The sequence below is a fragment of the Nematostella vectensis genome, chromosome 3 (genome assembly GCF_932526225.1).
Source record: "Nematostella vectensis chromosome 3, jaNemVect1.1, whole genome shotgun sequence".
NCBI classification, from domain to species: domain Eukaryota; kingdom Metazoa; phylum Cnidaria; class Anthozoa; order Actiniaria; family Edwardsiidae; genus Nematostella; species Nematostella vectensis.
The window spans coordinates 15,046,874-15,063,083 of NC_064036.1; the positions used below are offsets into that span (position 1 = coordinate 15,046,874).

General features: G+C 40.0%; 2 protein-coding genes across 3 annotated transcripts in view; one reads left to right on the top strand and one right to left on the bottom strand.

The window, feature by feature from the left end:
• The window catches only part of LOC5522291 (DNA repair protein REV1), an 18,769-nt gene continuing 2,559 nt past the window's right edge, over window positions 1-16,210 (top strand). The window contains exons 1-10 of one of the 2 annotated variants that reach the window (XM_048724964.1): window positions 1-197; window positions 300-376; window positions 3,661-3,716; window positions 10,512-10,641; window positions 11,108-11,826; window positions 12,380-12,649; window positions 12,769-12,948; window positions 13,740-13,987; window positions 14,520-14,615; window positions 14,999-16,135. In XM_048724964.1, the coding sequence (XP_048580921.1) occupies window positions 102-197; window positions 300-376; window positions 3,661-3,716; window positions 10,512-10,641; window positions 11,108-11,826; window positions 12,380-12,649; window positions 12,769-12,948; window positions 13,740-13,987; window positions 14,520-14,615; window positions 14,999-16,135 (3,009 nt within the window). In that variant the 5' untranslated portion in view covers window positions 1-101. The remainder of the gene's footprint in view (window positions 198-299; window positions 377-3,660; window positions 3,717-10,511; window positions 10,642-11,107; window positions 11,827-12,379; window positions 12,650-12,768; window positions 12,949-13,739; window positions 13,988-14,519; window positions 14,616-14,998; window positions 16,136-16,210) is intronic. The other variant, XM_032367545.2, reaches the window with a different exon arrangement.
• Window positions 4,681-6,817, bottom strand: LOC116604742 (alpha-(1,3)-fucosyltransferase C-like). The gene has a single exon (XM_032367556.2). The coding sequence runs from the start codon at window positions 6,426-6,428 to the stop codon at window positions 5,109-5,111; it is 1,320 nt and encodes a 439-aa protein (XP_032223447.1). The 5' UTR covers window positions 6,429-6,817; the 3' UTR covers window positions 4,681-5,108.

A 16,210-nucleotide genomic window follows, 5' to 3' on the forward strand; every position in this document is an offset into this window, starting at 1 on the left:
GTACGCAACCGCTGACATAATAACAAACAAAATGGCGAAAAACAGAAGAATAAGGTTTGATTTGAGGACTTTGAAAGTTATTTCAGTAATCTGTGGTTAAAATGGAAGCTCATACCAAAGTTGGGAGCGCTTTTGATATGTTGAAGGGCGATCAAGAAGATGTTGTGCCGAAGCGCAAACAAAACTGGGGAGATTGGGTAATAATCTTCATCTTGCACGTTGAGAACATGATTCTTTCTGATTTTTGTTGCCCTTTTGTTTTAGTCAGTAATTCAATTGGTTCAAAATTGTGTCTATAGGGAGGGTATATGAAGGCCAAGAATCAGAAACTTGAACAACAGTTTAGAGAAGACACCAAAGAAGTTGTGGCTGACAGGTTAGGGTTGATCTTTTCCGGTGTTTTATAAGGGAGCGGTCATTTATTACTAGGGAGGGGGAGGGGTTGGGGGAGGCAAGTATATGTAGGGGGGGCTACGTTTTTGGGGCGCCGATTTAGGGGGGTCACATTTTTGGGGCTGTCATAAAAGGGGGGTCACATTTTTTTTGGCACCAAATTTAAGTCTGGTTTTAATATAATACTGAGCAAGAGAGTCATTGTTCAAATTTACAAATTTGAAGTTCACAATGTTTCCTACTATTGTATATCTAGTTCCATATTGTTCAGGTACCAATCTTTTCTTTATATAAATAAATTATTTTGATAATCCCTCTTATGGTTGACAGACAAAACTGCCCGTTTTAATCAGTTAAACAAAACAAATACTTTAAGAAGTTGTGAAACCTAGACTCAAATGTCGACAAATGTCTTTGTTAACATTGTCGACGATGTAGTAATTTTCTAGTGACAAAGGTATTTATTGTTTATCTCTGTGCCACTCTTAAACTAGTGAAAGTGAAGATTCATACTTAAATTAATGCACTAGTCATTTGAAACCCCCACCTCCATGGTCCAGGGGAAGTGTGGGATTAACTTGGGGGTTTAGAGCACTTTTGAACAAGAATCTGTCCTGATGGGTTGGGGGAATTGACAGTTTTTGACTCTAAGATTTGTCCAAACCATGGGGGCTGGGAACAAATAAAAAACATCACAAATGTACTTTGCAAAAGTCAAGTCAGTTTCTAGTTTGAGACTCTGTCTCTTCTGTAGCAAGCAATTCCATGTATCATGCGTTGCAAGCTGCATGGTGAAATGTGTAAAAACAAATATGAATGATGACTACACCAGATGAAGATAATTTAAGTTTTCCATTTTTTTTGTTTACAGTTATCTTCATAGTTATAGGTACAAATTCGCTAAAGTGTATTTTCTTTGAATATAGGCTTTTGCATCCTGAAGGATATGGGCATTTGACTGCAGTTTTGTCCAGAGGGGGTAGGGGCTTTTCTTTGTTTTGTGCAGCATCAAAGTCTAATCCCCCACCCTTCCCTGGGACCATGTGGGTGAAGGGTTTCAATTGAGGTGCATAAATAGGACAAAATAACCATACTAGGTGATCTATATTTTAGTAAAGGTTATATTTCAGTTACACTCAGTATTTCAAGTCTCTGTGGTTTTAAAGACATATAATCATTGAATATAAAAAAGTGGAGGTGGTGATGGTTGTGGGGGATTGCAATTTTTTGGGCGTCCAGTCATGGGGGGGGGGGGGGTCACGATTTTTGCAAATGCTTACTTGTCTTTGTTATTGTTTACAATACAAAAAATCATGTAGAACGTACAAAAATACAAACATGCACACAAAGGAGAAAAATGCGAAAATCACAGCAACATTTGGTAAATTACGAATATTCTGTATGAACATGCGTGCAGCTGCTGACCGCCATCTGATTGTTGCAGCCCCACATCAAGGGGGACCACTTACATACAGGATGTGTTTTACGTAATTTAAATCTGATAAGATGTCTCATTTCAAGTATTTTTCTCTTGCTAGTTATCCTATGCACTACAGAATAACAAATTAAGAGTTTTTTTTTCTATTATATTAGAGAAAGTAACTAAACATATTGACAGCTTCTTTTTTTTGGCTTCCCCCACCTCTTAAGTGCGTACAGACAATAGTGTTGCTCAGTAATGAGGTTGTTACGCTGGTGGCATTGAGCGCGCGCATACATAACACAGAATTCGTCATTCACAAGCTTCCTTGAAGTAAAATAAACACAAATATGCGTCCCTGGGTTCTCAATCTTTTCTGGTCATAAAATTTCCAAGTTTGTAAAAACAAACAAAGCAAAGATTTTACATCAACCTTTTGAAGCCCAAGTTTTCAATTTTCCACTACCTGCATGTGCTGCAACACTTACTGCACACGGTCAGGCACGCACTGAAAATCTTATTTCAAAGTAGCGCACGCTGTATCAAAATTTTAAAATACTTTTTCAGTTTTGATCATGACATTACAGATATCGTTTCTTAGAAGTGTAAATACCAGGAAACACTTTGGGAATTGTTTTTAAACTTCATTTCAATTTCATCATGAGAGATCTGTGTGTCTGAGCAGGCCAACTGTGCGCACGCTGGCTTTGGATCACTTCTGGGTTTTTGTTTTCTAAAAAATAGCTTTTATTGTTGCCAAATCATTTCAAAACATAATATTTTTTAGTATACCTTTTTATTAAAATCTCCAATTTATATTGCCAAGCACAGACTTAGCGATAATCTAACAGAAACGAAAATTATATCAAATATGGATTTCAGTAGCTTTATAAAAATCATTAAAAAATAATTCCTCAATCATTTCTAAATTGCATGCTTGGTTTAATGTGGCCATCTGTCAAGATTCTTACACCTATTCAATATTTATTTTAGAGCAAGTTTACTTGAAATATTTCCTTTTTCCTCTATCTATGGCACCACGAGATGATGTCACGGGGGTAATGTCATCATAATAGTCAGCACACTTTTGGTGGTCAACTTGGCAAATACATACCTGTCAACCTTGATAATTTTTTTGGGGAGGGGTGGGGTATATTTATTTTTTGGGGGAGGGGTGGGGTATATTCATTTTTTGGGGGAGGGGTGGGTATAACCTCACAGGCATTTGCCGTAAAGAAAGATTTCGCGAACAAATCCACTTATAGATCTCACGAGGGTGTTAAATAAATTGCACTGCGCAAGGGAATTATTGTTTTAAATATTTTAATAGAAAATAGGCAAAATGACGATTTTCTATAGAATAATTTTTCGTAAGCGATAAAAATCGCTAAAAGCGGGAGATTTGGTGCTCAACGCGAGGGAGAGGGAGAAGGGGTCCAAAATGTTGAGACAGGTATGCAAATATCAGACACTTATGACTTTCTACAAGGCTTTTATGCTATATTCAATTTTGCAACAGATGTCAGTACACCCGAAGGTCAATCATGTCACGATACAGAGTCACATAAACCATCCAATTCCATCGGCTAATTCAAGCAAATAACTAAGATGTTTTCAATCAGATTTGATCTATAAAGTTTTAGAATTCATAAGTAGATGGTTATTTTATAGTTTTCTTGCAAATTAGCTGTTGTATTTTCAAATAAAAACGATAAAAAATGAGTGGTAGACCAAAATTCTTTGAAGGGTATATATGATCAGGCATTAATATTTGAAATCAGCCATTAGAATTTTAAAATGGCCATTTCTTTGATCTTATGTAACAGTTTGCTTATATATAATTTCAGGGGTCAGACAAGCTTGTTGTTCCAAGGAGTGTCAATTCATGTCAATGGATATACTGGTATGGCCAGCTTTCAGAATATTTTTTGTTTTTGTTTTTACCTTTAAGTCTCTTCAAAGCCAAACATTGCTGGGTTTGCATAAAATTTAAAGCCCAACATTTTTGTGTTTGTGTGTAAATGAAGGCCCAGTATTGTTCTGTTTGTGCAGACCAGTAGCATACCTAGAAATATTGGGGGGAGGGGGTAGGCAAGATACTAAATCATTAATTATTTATAGCATTTTTCCACTCCCTGCTACAGCCCAGTGGTGTGCAAACAAAAGCCCCAGATTGTTTTGTTTTGTGTGCAAAAAGAAGTACCAGTAAATTCTATAAGATAAGACGAAAGAGTTAATTGATCACCAGAAAGAAATTTTGGCTATGATCACAGCAGATGTCTTTTAGATGACCACAGCAGTCAATTGCCCTTTTCAAAATCATCGTCTTTGTTGCCAGATGGGGAGGGGTGGCAAGGGGGAACAAATTGCAATTTTGATGTTCATAAATTTTCCCAACAGTTTACCTGATTATTCTGTATCAGTATAACTTTGACTTGCGTTTACAAAAGAGCAAAATAAAAAACGGCACAAGCTTGGTCACAAGCGTAAACACGGTCACAATCTCCATTTCAAGGCAAACGTTGTACCTTCCTTGTTACTATTTCCTAAACAATAGATTCAACTAAATTAGCAGGCCTGTAGATGGGGGGAGGGAAGGTCTGCTTTAAGTAAGGAAAATCAAGTACAACTACGCGGTAGTACGGGCTACCTAAGACAAAATGAAACGCTTTATTGGTAAACGAATCCCCCCCCCCCCCCCTCAAAATCCTGGCTGGCTCAATACTGCTGTCATTGGGATTAATAGTCTTTGAATATGTAAAAACCAGATGACGGGTTCACCTCTTGTAGGTTTCAATCTTACTCAAAAAAGTATCGATTGAAGAATTGATAGTGTAAGGTAGTACTGGAATCAAGTCTAAAACAGATCCGTGCAAAACCTTTTAATTTGTTGATTGTAAACCAGCAAGCGTGACTGAAGCAATTATCTCTTTAAAAAGCAGGAAAACAAAAGAGAGCTTTACACCTGCATTAATGGGTTATTGACAAGGTGTAAGTAAATACACTCTTTTTAACTCATAAATGCTTGCATTTACGAGTTATTGGAGGACTTCTGTTTCACTCGATCGTCAGATGTATCATCCGTAAACTTTTTATGGTCTTTCTCTGCATTTGCAACACAACAATCCTGTTTTTACGAGTTATCCCGTATCCGTTGCGACGGCCAATTTAGCCGATGCGACGGCAAAATTCGGACGGCAATGGTCACCTAAACCTGCCTGTAATACTACAACTTATATAAACTTAATTTACTATTTATATTAAATACTTATAAGGGAAATGATTAAAAAAAAATTCACAGCATGTTTCTCATTTTTGCATCATTTGCACCACAGTTTTCACTTTTTCCCCAGTATGTATCGATGTTATCATAAACCCGCGGTTTCAAGTCAATGTTCAGCGCGGTGCACAAATGGCAAGGGAAAGTCAGCACGTTCTCTTCGGCGTGATAGTATTTTTTCCATTGAAAATATTCGTTATAAGCTGTATCATTCTTGTCCAAGTATTGGATATAGTCGGCCAAGGCTTTGACAGAGGGAAAGTCTAAAGCGTTTATATAAGAGCCTGGAACGACCAACTTTGAATCATAACTTGCTCCTCCTAACACAATCGGAATATTCCCTTTTTCCAAGGGGTACCAGTATTTCTCGGTGATATAATCGACGCAGTTTTTGTTTTCAAATGAAAGCCGGAATTTGTAACTTCGCATAAGTGTATCGCATTCTTTTGAGTTCCTTGGGCATGAAAGACCAGGAGTACTTTTGGGAAAGTTTCGTCTACAACCCCCATACACATCAACCTGTACGAACTCACTAAGTTTCTTCGCAATATTGTCGCGAGAGTTCCCACAATTGCTAACTGGCCAATAAATCAACTTGTCCTTTCCCTTCGCGTAATTCTCATTGCCTGTCATGTTGGTTGGAACTCTGTAATAAACCCCTCCTGGTACATAGATATCCGAGTCCGTCCTGTATGTCATAGTCCAGTTAAAAATCCCGTTATATTGCGGTAGATTAAGGAATGTATTTATTGGGTTCTCGCGAAGGTAAAATACCCATCTTTGATGCGGCGACTTTCGATTCATTAACGACCGCAGCTCGGCTAATGGCGTCATATCTCTTCCGTGAAACAACACCGCGTCGCTGACGTTTAGGTATTTTTTATCACAAGTAAAATCGCAGTTGTACATAGGACATCCTTTCTCCCACAGAAAACTGTTAAACGTTGTATTATCGAACATTGGCCATGGAGATGAGCCGAAGAATGGAGTATAGGCCAGAATAAGCTTCCGACGAGTAGGTTTCTCGAGGGACTTCTTGTACAGTTTTTCAACTTCTTCTATGTTAATGTTAGCTTCTTCGCGCTTTAACAAGGCTTGTATTACAGTTCTGAAGTATACGTGCTTTGGGCTAGTGTCTTGGGGTGATGGTAATGCATACTCCGGTTTGCTTGTGTTTACTTGGAACTTGAATCTGTTGACGGATGCCGGTAGAAATGATTTGTGCTGAGGTTCCTGGTTTACTCCGAGGTTTACTCCGCAGAAAAATATAAACAAACACCCTGTTGAGAATGCAGTCAACATGAAGTAGATGTGCAAGGCCTTCATTCCAAACATCTGACCTTATTTTCTTATGCCGAAATAAAGATATTTTTCAAAGTTGATTAATTATATTGTTGGCTCGATTCGGTTTGATACTGAGAATACATCATCATCAGTGCGGAACATTACCATTTTTGGTTATATTTGATAAACAATCTGATTAACCAATCAGAGATGAGTATTACTATGCCCAGTCTCACGCGGATACGCCTCAACTCAGAGTGGGAAAACAAAATGGCGGTTCCGTTGAATCGGGAAAATCATGTTGAACGCCGCTTTTTAACTCTCTGCTAGCAGTGATTTCTTCTTATCTGTTTAAGCAGGGATTTCACCGACTAAGTGCATCATATATACCCTATTTGTGTTGTTTCTGATCAGGAACAGACCTCATTTGCAGGGTTATTTTTACGACTTCATCGAATCGTACTGTAATGAACGCGGAAGGGTAAGCCACTGCTAGCAGGCTATAACATGGATCACCAATTATCTAGTTTCATCAAGTCATACAAATGCACAAAATTTCCCTGGATTTATCTTGCTTTCGCACTCAGAATGAAGATACTCCAAGAAAAATTTTAGCTGGGATATTGAAACTAAAATGAATCTTATACAGAATGGCAGCGAGTCTCATAAAAAAAAATAAAGCTAAATCGTATACAGATTGGCCGCGAGTCACTGTTTATTGTATGCAATTTAAAGACACTACATGAAAGTACTGTTTAAATGTTTATATTTGATCCTGGAATAAATAGATTTGCTATGATCATCTCAGGGATGCAGTCATTATTCATTGCTGCATTAGTTTGCTATTACTCGTTGTAAAAAAAAGTCCTTACCACAAATGCTCACATTATGGATTTTTTTATCAATGGATTCTAGAGGGGGCACTTATTTGAGGGGCTATGTAATGTGCTTATTCAATGAGGGGTGTATGTATACCTCAGTGTCAGAACCATCCCCAAAGGACTTCATTGTATCCAGCTCTGTTTTCATCATGATTCATTTTATTAAAAAAAGGAAGTTTTGTGACACAAATCGTGCTTAATACACAGGTTCTAACACCAAGTTAGAGCCATTGAGGGTGTATTTCATTGTGTGTGCAGACAAATGGAAAGAGGTATAAAGTGTAAACTAAGGTGAGGAAAAGGCATGGTAAGGGCAAAGGGGTGGTGACTAAGGGCATGTCTAATTGGGGGTGCTGACACAGGTTGTGAAGATGAAGTAAACTTGTACCATGTTTGATTACTAGGCTTGGAGATAATAGGAGAATGGGAGTATAGTCATACCCTGGGTACCAGAGGCTCCATGCTTCACTAGAGCAGATATCATATGGAAAATATCTATTCATATTTGGTGATGCTTCAGGCTTATTTTTTTTCTCGCCAGTCTCTATTATATGCGCAAAGAGTCTTTTTTTTTATAAAAAGGGAATTAAATTAATTTGATTTGATAGGCAAGTCTGAGTGTTGAAGCTCCCCTTTAAAACTATAGTGATATTAAGAATTTATATGTTTGGGGTATATAGGTTTGAGTAATTGTTTGGGAGGTAAGTTTCTATACTTGGTATATTTTTCTTAAAAAAAAAACAAAAAAACACCAAATTGTATTTTTCAACTTGGCTATTTCAAGATGAATAGTCGAATAGTTGAAAATATTATTATATTATTATTATTATATTTTGGGTATCAATTTTCGCATTCAAAGTAATTCCCGGTAAGTTAACGGGAGCTCTTGAGCTCCCGTAAGTTACCGGGCGGGTTACCGGGATTTTTTCCGGGCCCGAATATAGCGGGCGTTTAGAGAAACATCTGAAAAGTTCCGGGCTTCCGGGTTTATCGGGACTCTTGAGAAACGACGATCCTAGGAAACGCCGTGACGCCTATATAATACGAGATTGTGGGGAAGTGGATTGCTCCCTACTTATGAGCCCCTGAACAGGACCAATATATTGTAACAAAACCACCAAAATCGGCATACTGGTATTACACATCTTCATCTTCAGTACTGCCTCATTCATTTTGTCAGATATTGAAAGCAAACTAGGTTTTTCTTGACGCCAAAGATAAACGGTAATGAGCGCCGGCCGGGAATTTATTCAACTCTAACTCTCCCAGAGCACCCTGCGCACCCTGTCACGTGACACCACAGGACCCCGACGATACACTTCAAAGTGCGATTTTTAGTACTTTATTGAAGAAAACTGACGAAAGATAAGTCGGAATGTAATATGAATTACTTCTATCTTTCTATTTATCGATCGCATATAGTACCTATTTTAGCTCTATCGTTGTTTTTTCTTCGATCTCTGTTCAATTTGCGTTGAACGTATACTCCATACAAGCTTTTTAAGATGTGGAAAATAATTTCCGAAGTACCAGACGGTTGCGTTCCACGGGCAGTTGAAGTTGAAGTACATTTGAGTTGGTATTTGTCCAAATATTAAGGCCACTAGGAAAGGTTCGATTGAAGTAGACTCAAGCGGAAGAAAAATGTCCAGGACATTGTCATTGCCAAGTGTATTCATCCTACGTATTGTTTGACGCATTTTATGATTTCATTTAGGACAGACATTATATTGAATGATATCTATGATATCTAAACATTTGCAGATCTTCGATAGCTGTGTCTATAGTATAATATACAAACAAACAAGTGTGTCCTCTGATCAATTAAAAGCCTTTTTTTATTTAATTCATGTCGAGGCTTCCCTATCTCTAGATACAAATGCTTTGCCTTGCGTGAAAGTAACATCTTTTTAGAGAGAGGGGTAAGAAACTAGCCAAAGAATAAGAAATTATTCCATCACAAAACTAACAACCTCACCTGATCTGCAGAGGAAGACAAATCCTCCATAGCGCTTAGTGTATCCATCTCGAATTTATTCGTCAATATACTCTTGATCGGAGTATTTGCCTTATTTAATTTTTGTTGCGAATAGCGCGTCACCTGTCTAAATAAATAAAGAACTTAATAATAACCATCACTGTATACCTTTCTCATTTGACCCAATCATTTGACGTCCTTTTGTATTTTTCTCGTACAGAGATGTTTTTCGCCATTTGATATTGGCTGAGCAAGCTGGGTTGAAGTAATAAAAATTCGATAGAAAGCACTAAAACATGATGGAGTGTACTATCGCGATCTATTTTTAAATACTCAGCAACATCAACTTTTTTATTTTCTAAAAGATTGTAGCAGCCTTTAGTGTTTTACCTCAGACTGTCAAATCGCTGTTTTAATTTTTCTTTAGGGAAAAATAACCGCACAATAGTTTTTTCTTTATTTTAGCAAGACCACTATTTCTTCGTTCGCTGATTTCCTAAAAGCGAAAGTTTGGAGATGCGAATAAAGAAATGATAGGTGCCTTGCCTTTGCTGTATTTTAGTGAAAAAATCTTCGAGAGTTTCAATGCTTGAAAAAATGACCCAAAGCAATATTGTGCTTGTTTGCGATTTAGTTTATCGCGTAGAGGAAGTGGTATACGGCTCTTCTTTCATGCCATCAAGTAATGTGTTTTTGGCAAGCAAAATTAAAAGAACAAGAGATATATGATCGGAATTAGAGTTTCTGTCGAAAATCGTCCTAAACCTTAAGGACCCTTAAGCCCACGATACACTAGGCGATGTTGTACGCTCGTACGAGTGAGCTCCAATTACCGGTGATCGCCATGTGAATTCGCCAGCGAATTTTTCATCGATACACATCGTGATTATGAATCCAAGATACCGCCCCTATGTAAACAAAGGAAAAAACAATTGCTTCTTGGCTGTTGCGTTGCAAATATTGCAGATCAAAGGCATGGATTTTGAGAAGATAAAATACAAGGAGTGTACGCATTTGATAAGAGAGCTTAGCGAACTACGTCGTTCTCATGGTTGCTGTCTGTTCTATAATTCTCGGCCTTCCCATGGTTCCCTGCGCTCATTTTCTGTTCTCCGCCTTCCCATGGTTCCCTGCGCTCATTGCCTGTTCTCTGCCTTCCCATGGTTCCCTGCGCTCATTTCCTGTACTTCGCCTTCCCATGATGCCCTACCTTCATTGCCTGTACTTTGCCTTCCCATGATCCCCTGCGCTCATTTTCTGTACTCTTTTTTGTAGTGCCTCCTGCGGACGAGTTGCGACGTTTGATTGGCCAATATGGGGGACGATATGTACATTATTACTCAAGGTCTACCGTGACTCACATTATCGCCACCAACCTTCCAGACTCCAAAATAAGGGAACTTAAGTACGTATGAATTTCCTCGCATGAAAAACTTTTCGAAGTGCTTATTGCTCGAAATTTCAGCGTAACCACTTTGTTCTTACGGAGGTGTATTGATATGAAGATATCGCTTCAAACCTGTGTACTTTGTTGTTTTCCAGAACAACAACAGCAATATTTTTAACTTACACAAAAGGTGCTTAGATCGAATAATGAGATTTTCTGGTTGCTTGATAATAGGCGTGTAACTAGCAGTATATATGATTTGGGCCTAGTAAATGGTGACCGCAAAGGGCCACAAATGGCGTTCGCTTGGTAGACATAATAGAGGTCACTGTATTTTCAAGCATTTTTGTCTTTATGCTAATGTTGATGTGGATGTGGGGATTGGGGCGAGCCATTAGCTAAAGCTTCCTCCTTGACGTAGCGGCCACATGGTACCCAATCCAAATGCTGAATTTCTAACTGACCTTTTTGCACGTGTTTTTAGGGACAAGAAAGTGGTGCAGCCCAACTGGATCCTGGACAGCATCAAACAAGGCAGGCTTCTTCCTATCAATAACTACCTGCTATGCAGCGGACGGAAGCCATCACAGGCAGCGCTCAGGTTCTCCACCACTGATACCACTACGACCAACACCGCTACCAGTAAGAACCCAGGGTTTTCCAGGAAAGAAAGCCTACACGGAAATGCTATCTCAGATACGGCTACGACCAGGGAGGAGGTGTTATCAAAGGTCCTAAACACGCACGAGGGAACAGTTACCACTGCAGGTAAATCTGATCTAGATGTGATGTATTCTCCTGGAAGAACTGGATCACCTGGAAAGAACTCAAGTGCTTTTGATAAATCACCTGGGATGTCCAAAGTGCACGTGAGTATTTCAGAAACATCACCTAGGAAGCAAAGAAGAGCAGGAGATCCGAACTTTGTCTCGGACTTTTACCATAACTCTCGCCTTCACTACTTATCAACGTGGGGCGCGGAGTTCAAACAGTTTACAGCAAATCTAATCAAAGATCGCGTCTCAAAGGGTATTGGACCGAATAAGCGGTCCGGCCCGGGGGTATACGGTCGCGTTATCATGCACATCGATATGGACTGTTTCTTTGTGAGCGTGTATGTGCGTGATCATCCTGAGCTGGATGGGAAGCCTGTGGCGGTATGTCATGCCGGGAAATCGGGCGATCAGGTGACGACATCTAAAGGTAAGAGAATCACTGTCCCCATTTTGTTATCCAAACAAAATACCATGTGAGAAAATTTAGAAAAAAAGCCTTCACGTCGCTATTTAATGGAAAATGGAATCATTTTTTTTTTTGTGGCAGCCGTCCTCGTTTTCGTCTTCCTTGCTAAGGGCTGCATTCTAAGCAATTTTGTTTTCGAAAGTAAACCCCGAAGGCTTGACATTTGGCTAAGAAATATGTTTTCTAGATACAATTAGCGACAAAACTGTTGAAAATGTTAACGCCTCAAATGGAAATTAAATTAAATTAAATTACGTAGCGTAGCACTTTGATATCCTCCCGTTCCCCCTTCCAATCCCTCTCCCCCAAATCAATGTTGGATACTGACAACCCTAGACAGCAAGATTTAATGGGGGAGGGGGATGTGAGTTAAAAAGTTCCCATATTGTAAATTATGAGATGTCATTTCCAACAGGTTTTGTCGCTGATTGTAGGAAAAATAATGTATTACTCAACTAGGATCCAAGGTCCTTGGAAAACTTCCACAAAGCTCGCTACCCTCTTTTTTCATAAGTGACATCTCCAGATAAGTCGTCCGCGTTCTTCAACTCCATGTCTGAGATCGCGTCGTGTAGCTACGCAGCCCGAGAATGTGGTGTCCGGAATGGTATGTTTCTCGGCCAGGCCCGTAAGCTATGTCCGGACATCACGTGCGTCCCATACCTGTTTGACAAGTATCGCCAAGTCTCGCAGCGTCTTTACGAGATACTTGTTAGCTATTCGCACGACATCGAGGCTGTCAGCTGTGACGAGGCGTTTCTAGATGTCACGCATTCTCTTGACGGTAAGTCACATAAGCTTTGCTTTACACAATCGCCGCCAATAAAACTGTAATGAGCCTTTACTGGTGCAAATAAAGCTGAAACAATCGACTTTGATTGATCCTGCACACTATTATTATAGCGGGCACGGAACCTATGGCCCTTGCTCAGCAGATCCGCGCTGAAATCCGAGCCGCCACTCGCTGTAACGCGTCAGCGGGCATCTCCAGTAATGTTCTGCTTGCCCGGATGTGCACCAGGATCGCAAAGCCTGATGGGCAGTTCTACCTTAGTCGCGAAGATGACGTGATCCAGTTCATGGGTAAGAAAACAGCTAGAATCAAGGAACTGTAGCAAAGCCTCTTATGAGCCAAAAAGAATAAGCTCCCCAATGCTTGTCATAGCTTGATATTGAATATCTAGATATTGATATTGGATATTGGATATAAAAAGTTTACGGACACTTAAAGCCGCACTGTTACCAGTTTACTTCCGGAGGTCCGACGCAAACCTCAACCGTTAAAAGACAAAAGAATCCATTAGAATCCGAGATATTTAACATGCCATCCGCTCTAAATTATCAATCACATCCTCGAAGAAACTTGCAATATACACACTGCTTTCAATATTTTGAAATATTTTTCGCGTTTTCCGTTAAAATTCATCGGAGATTGTGACGTAATCGACCGGAAGTAAACTGGTGACAATGCGGCTTTAATCAAATGTGTAATAGCCATCCACTACATCCACCAACAACTCATTCATTTTATTCGCGGTCACTGATAGATTTCGGGCATACTCTCCGGCCCGGACACAATGAATTTCAGTCAAATTCTAATATTGACTTACATGTACTCTTTGGTACACGTGTGAGACTTTAATTCAAAGAAATGACCACAAACTGTCAATAAACATAAAATATTGCATATTATTTTAACAAGGCATTGAGAGCTTTTAAGCTTTAAAAAGTTTAACTGTTTTCAGACAATTAAAAGCCTGCAATAAACACTGACTCCAGACATTAAGTTTCAGTCTCACGGTCATAGAGGTGAAGGGTGGGATTGGTTGCCTGGTTATAATAAACGAGTCCTGAGCATATCCTGTTATTTGCAGCGTCTCAGAAAGCCAAGGATCTGCCCGGCGTGGGCTGGGCACTAAGTAAAAAGCTTAACGATATGGGAGTGGAGACGTGCGCTGACCTACAAAAGCTGAGCTTGCAGGCTCTTCAAAAAGAGTTTGGCCCAAAGACGGGCCTATCCCTACATCGCTCTTGTCGAGGCGTGGACGATAGGCCCCTACGCGTGGAACGAGAGCGTAAATCCGTGTCTGCCGAGATCAACTACGGCATTAGATTTACACAGGTAAGGCTCTCATACAACAACATCGATTGCAGAGATTTACCCTGCGAAGTTATTGCATAGAAGAAATTAAGGGATTTTTCTTTAGGCCACGCTAAGGCCAAAACTCAATGCTGTTTTTCAATACATCAAGCGAACGCCTAAAAGAATCATAAAGATTGGCGTGCGATTCTAAAATTATTTTCTTCTCTCATCTACTGGTGGCCCATGAAAAATCTATGACATAGCCGCGTTATATCCGAAGGAGATAATCAATGATCTTTTGTCAGAATGCTGAAGGAGTTGCCTCTTTACATGCCAAGGGTTATAGGTAATGATCCTGGGAACATCTAAAAATACGCAGGATTCGAAAGTTATGATCCTGGTAATAATCCTTCCGAATCCTTCGGGCCGCAGGATTCTGAAGGAGTAGCCCCTTTACATGCCAAGGGTTATAGGTAATGAGCTTTTTGTTTGCGGGCCGCAGGATTCTGAAGGAGTAGCCAATTTACCCTGCGAAGGTGATAGGTAAAGATATTTTGTTTGCGGGCCGCAGGATTATGAAGGAGTGAAATTCATCGAGGAGCTTGCTGGAGAAGTTCACAAGCGACTTCGAGAAGTTGGGTTAAAGGGGAGATGTATCACACTCAAGGTAGATGGTAACTTTTCTAAGATAAACAGTGCGCACTGAATTGTCGAGGGACGTGGTGAAAACGATGTTTACCGCCAAAAATACATTTCATTTCTTGTGTACTTAAGGCAGCCATACCTTTGTTATTGTTTTCATTTAACATCAAAAGGCACATTATGAGCCAAAATCTTTAAATAACCATCGAAAAACCAAAGTTTAATGCTTTATTTACCAAATTTCCGATGGAAATGGATGCTTTTACACATTTGGTACTTTGCTAGGATGACAAAATGGCGGCTGACAGGCTGTTTAATATGTCCCATAGCAGGATGATATCACAGTGTGTCATGTACATTAGTTGTATTATTTGTTATTATTAATACTTAAAATTTGTTCCTTTTTAGCTTAAGGTACGACAGGAAGGTGCGCCTATGCCTCGAAAGTTCATGGGTCACGGAATCTGTGACAATGTCTCACGCTCGGCCACCCTTGTCGAGCCCACGGATGATAACAGCGTCATAGCAAGGGAGTGCCTGAATCTATTAAAAACGCTAAACATACCTGCGCATGACTTCAGGGGATTGGGGATTCAAGTAAGCAAGCTGACCAATAGTAGTGCTGGCTCAAAGACATTATTTGATTTTATGAGGTGTGAAGACAGTACTGCGGAAAAACAAGAGAAAGATGAGATTAGAACTGCTAGTGATAAAGAGGATAAACAGCCCTATGTGAACGCCGTTGGCGAAAATATTCAAGGCACAATAGAAAATTCCGATTTACAAACGGATCTAGAAAATAGAAAGAATATTGATCAATTACGGAATGCGAAAAACCATAGCAGCCAAGACATAGCTACATCACATTCTGCTGGTCGTGGGATACCAGATATAGACTTTGCACATCTAAGTGATACACAGTGTATCGATAACAGCTTGTGCAACAGTATTGCCGGCGATGTATCCAACAGACAGTCTAGAGATGAAGAAAAAGCTCCTTTGTCGCCAGATATGGATAAAATGCAATGTTTTAGCCCACCAGACTCGCTTCCACCTTTGCCCAAATTTACACCTTCCCCCTCCGGGTACCCGTGCCGGACGGGCGTCAACCAGGGTGTAGAGTCATCAGGTAACGTATCAGGGCCCCTATACCTCCCGTCTCCGTCCCAGATCGACCCTTCAGTATTAGAGGCCCTCCCTGCGGATATAAGGGCAGGCATCGAAAGACACTACGCTGAAAGGAATGGTGGACAACCCGGGAACAGTCAAACGAGGTCTCGGCCCAGTTTAGATATCACGAAATCATCTCCGGAACCTGGCGTCGGTAGGCGGCTTGTTATTAGGGAACTGCCCTCTCCATCACAGCTAGATCCAGAATGCCTTGCTGCCCTGCCTAAAAAGCTTCAAGACGAGCTGCAACAAGCTTACCGTCGAAGGCCGATTGCAAAGCGGATACACTACGAGGGGATTCCGACATGTTCTCGGTCCGATCCCGTAACCGTTGAAGAGGTTCAACCTTTTGAGCTCGGCAACTCGACAGAACAGGTAGAATTTCACCTTGACTCCTCTCACAGCTTATTGTTTTTCTTTTTATGTGCATATTATTAATCCCGTGTATTG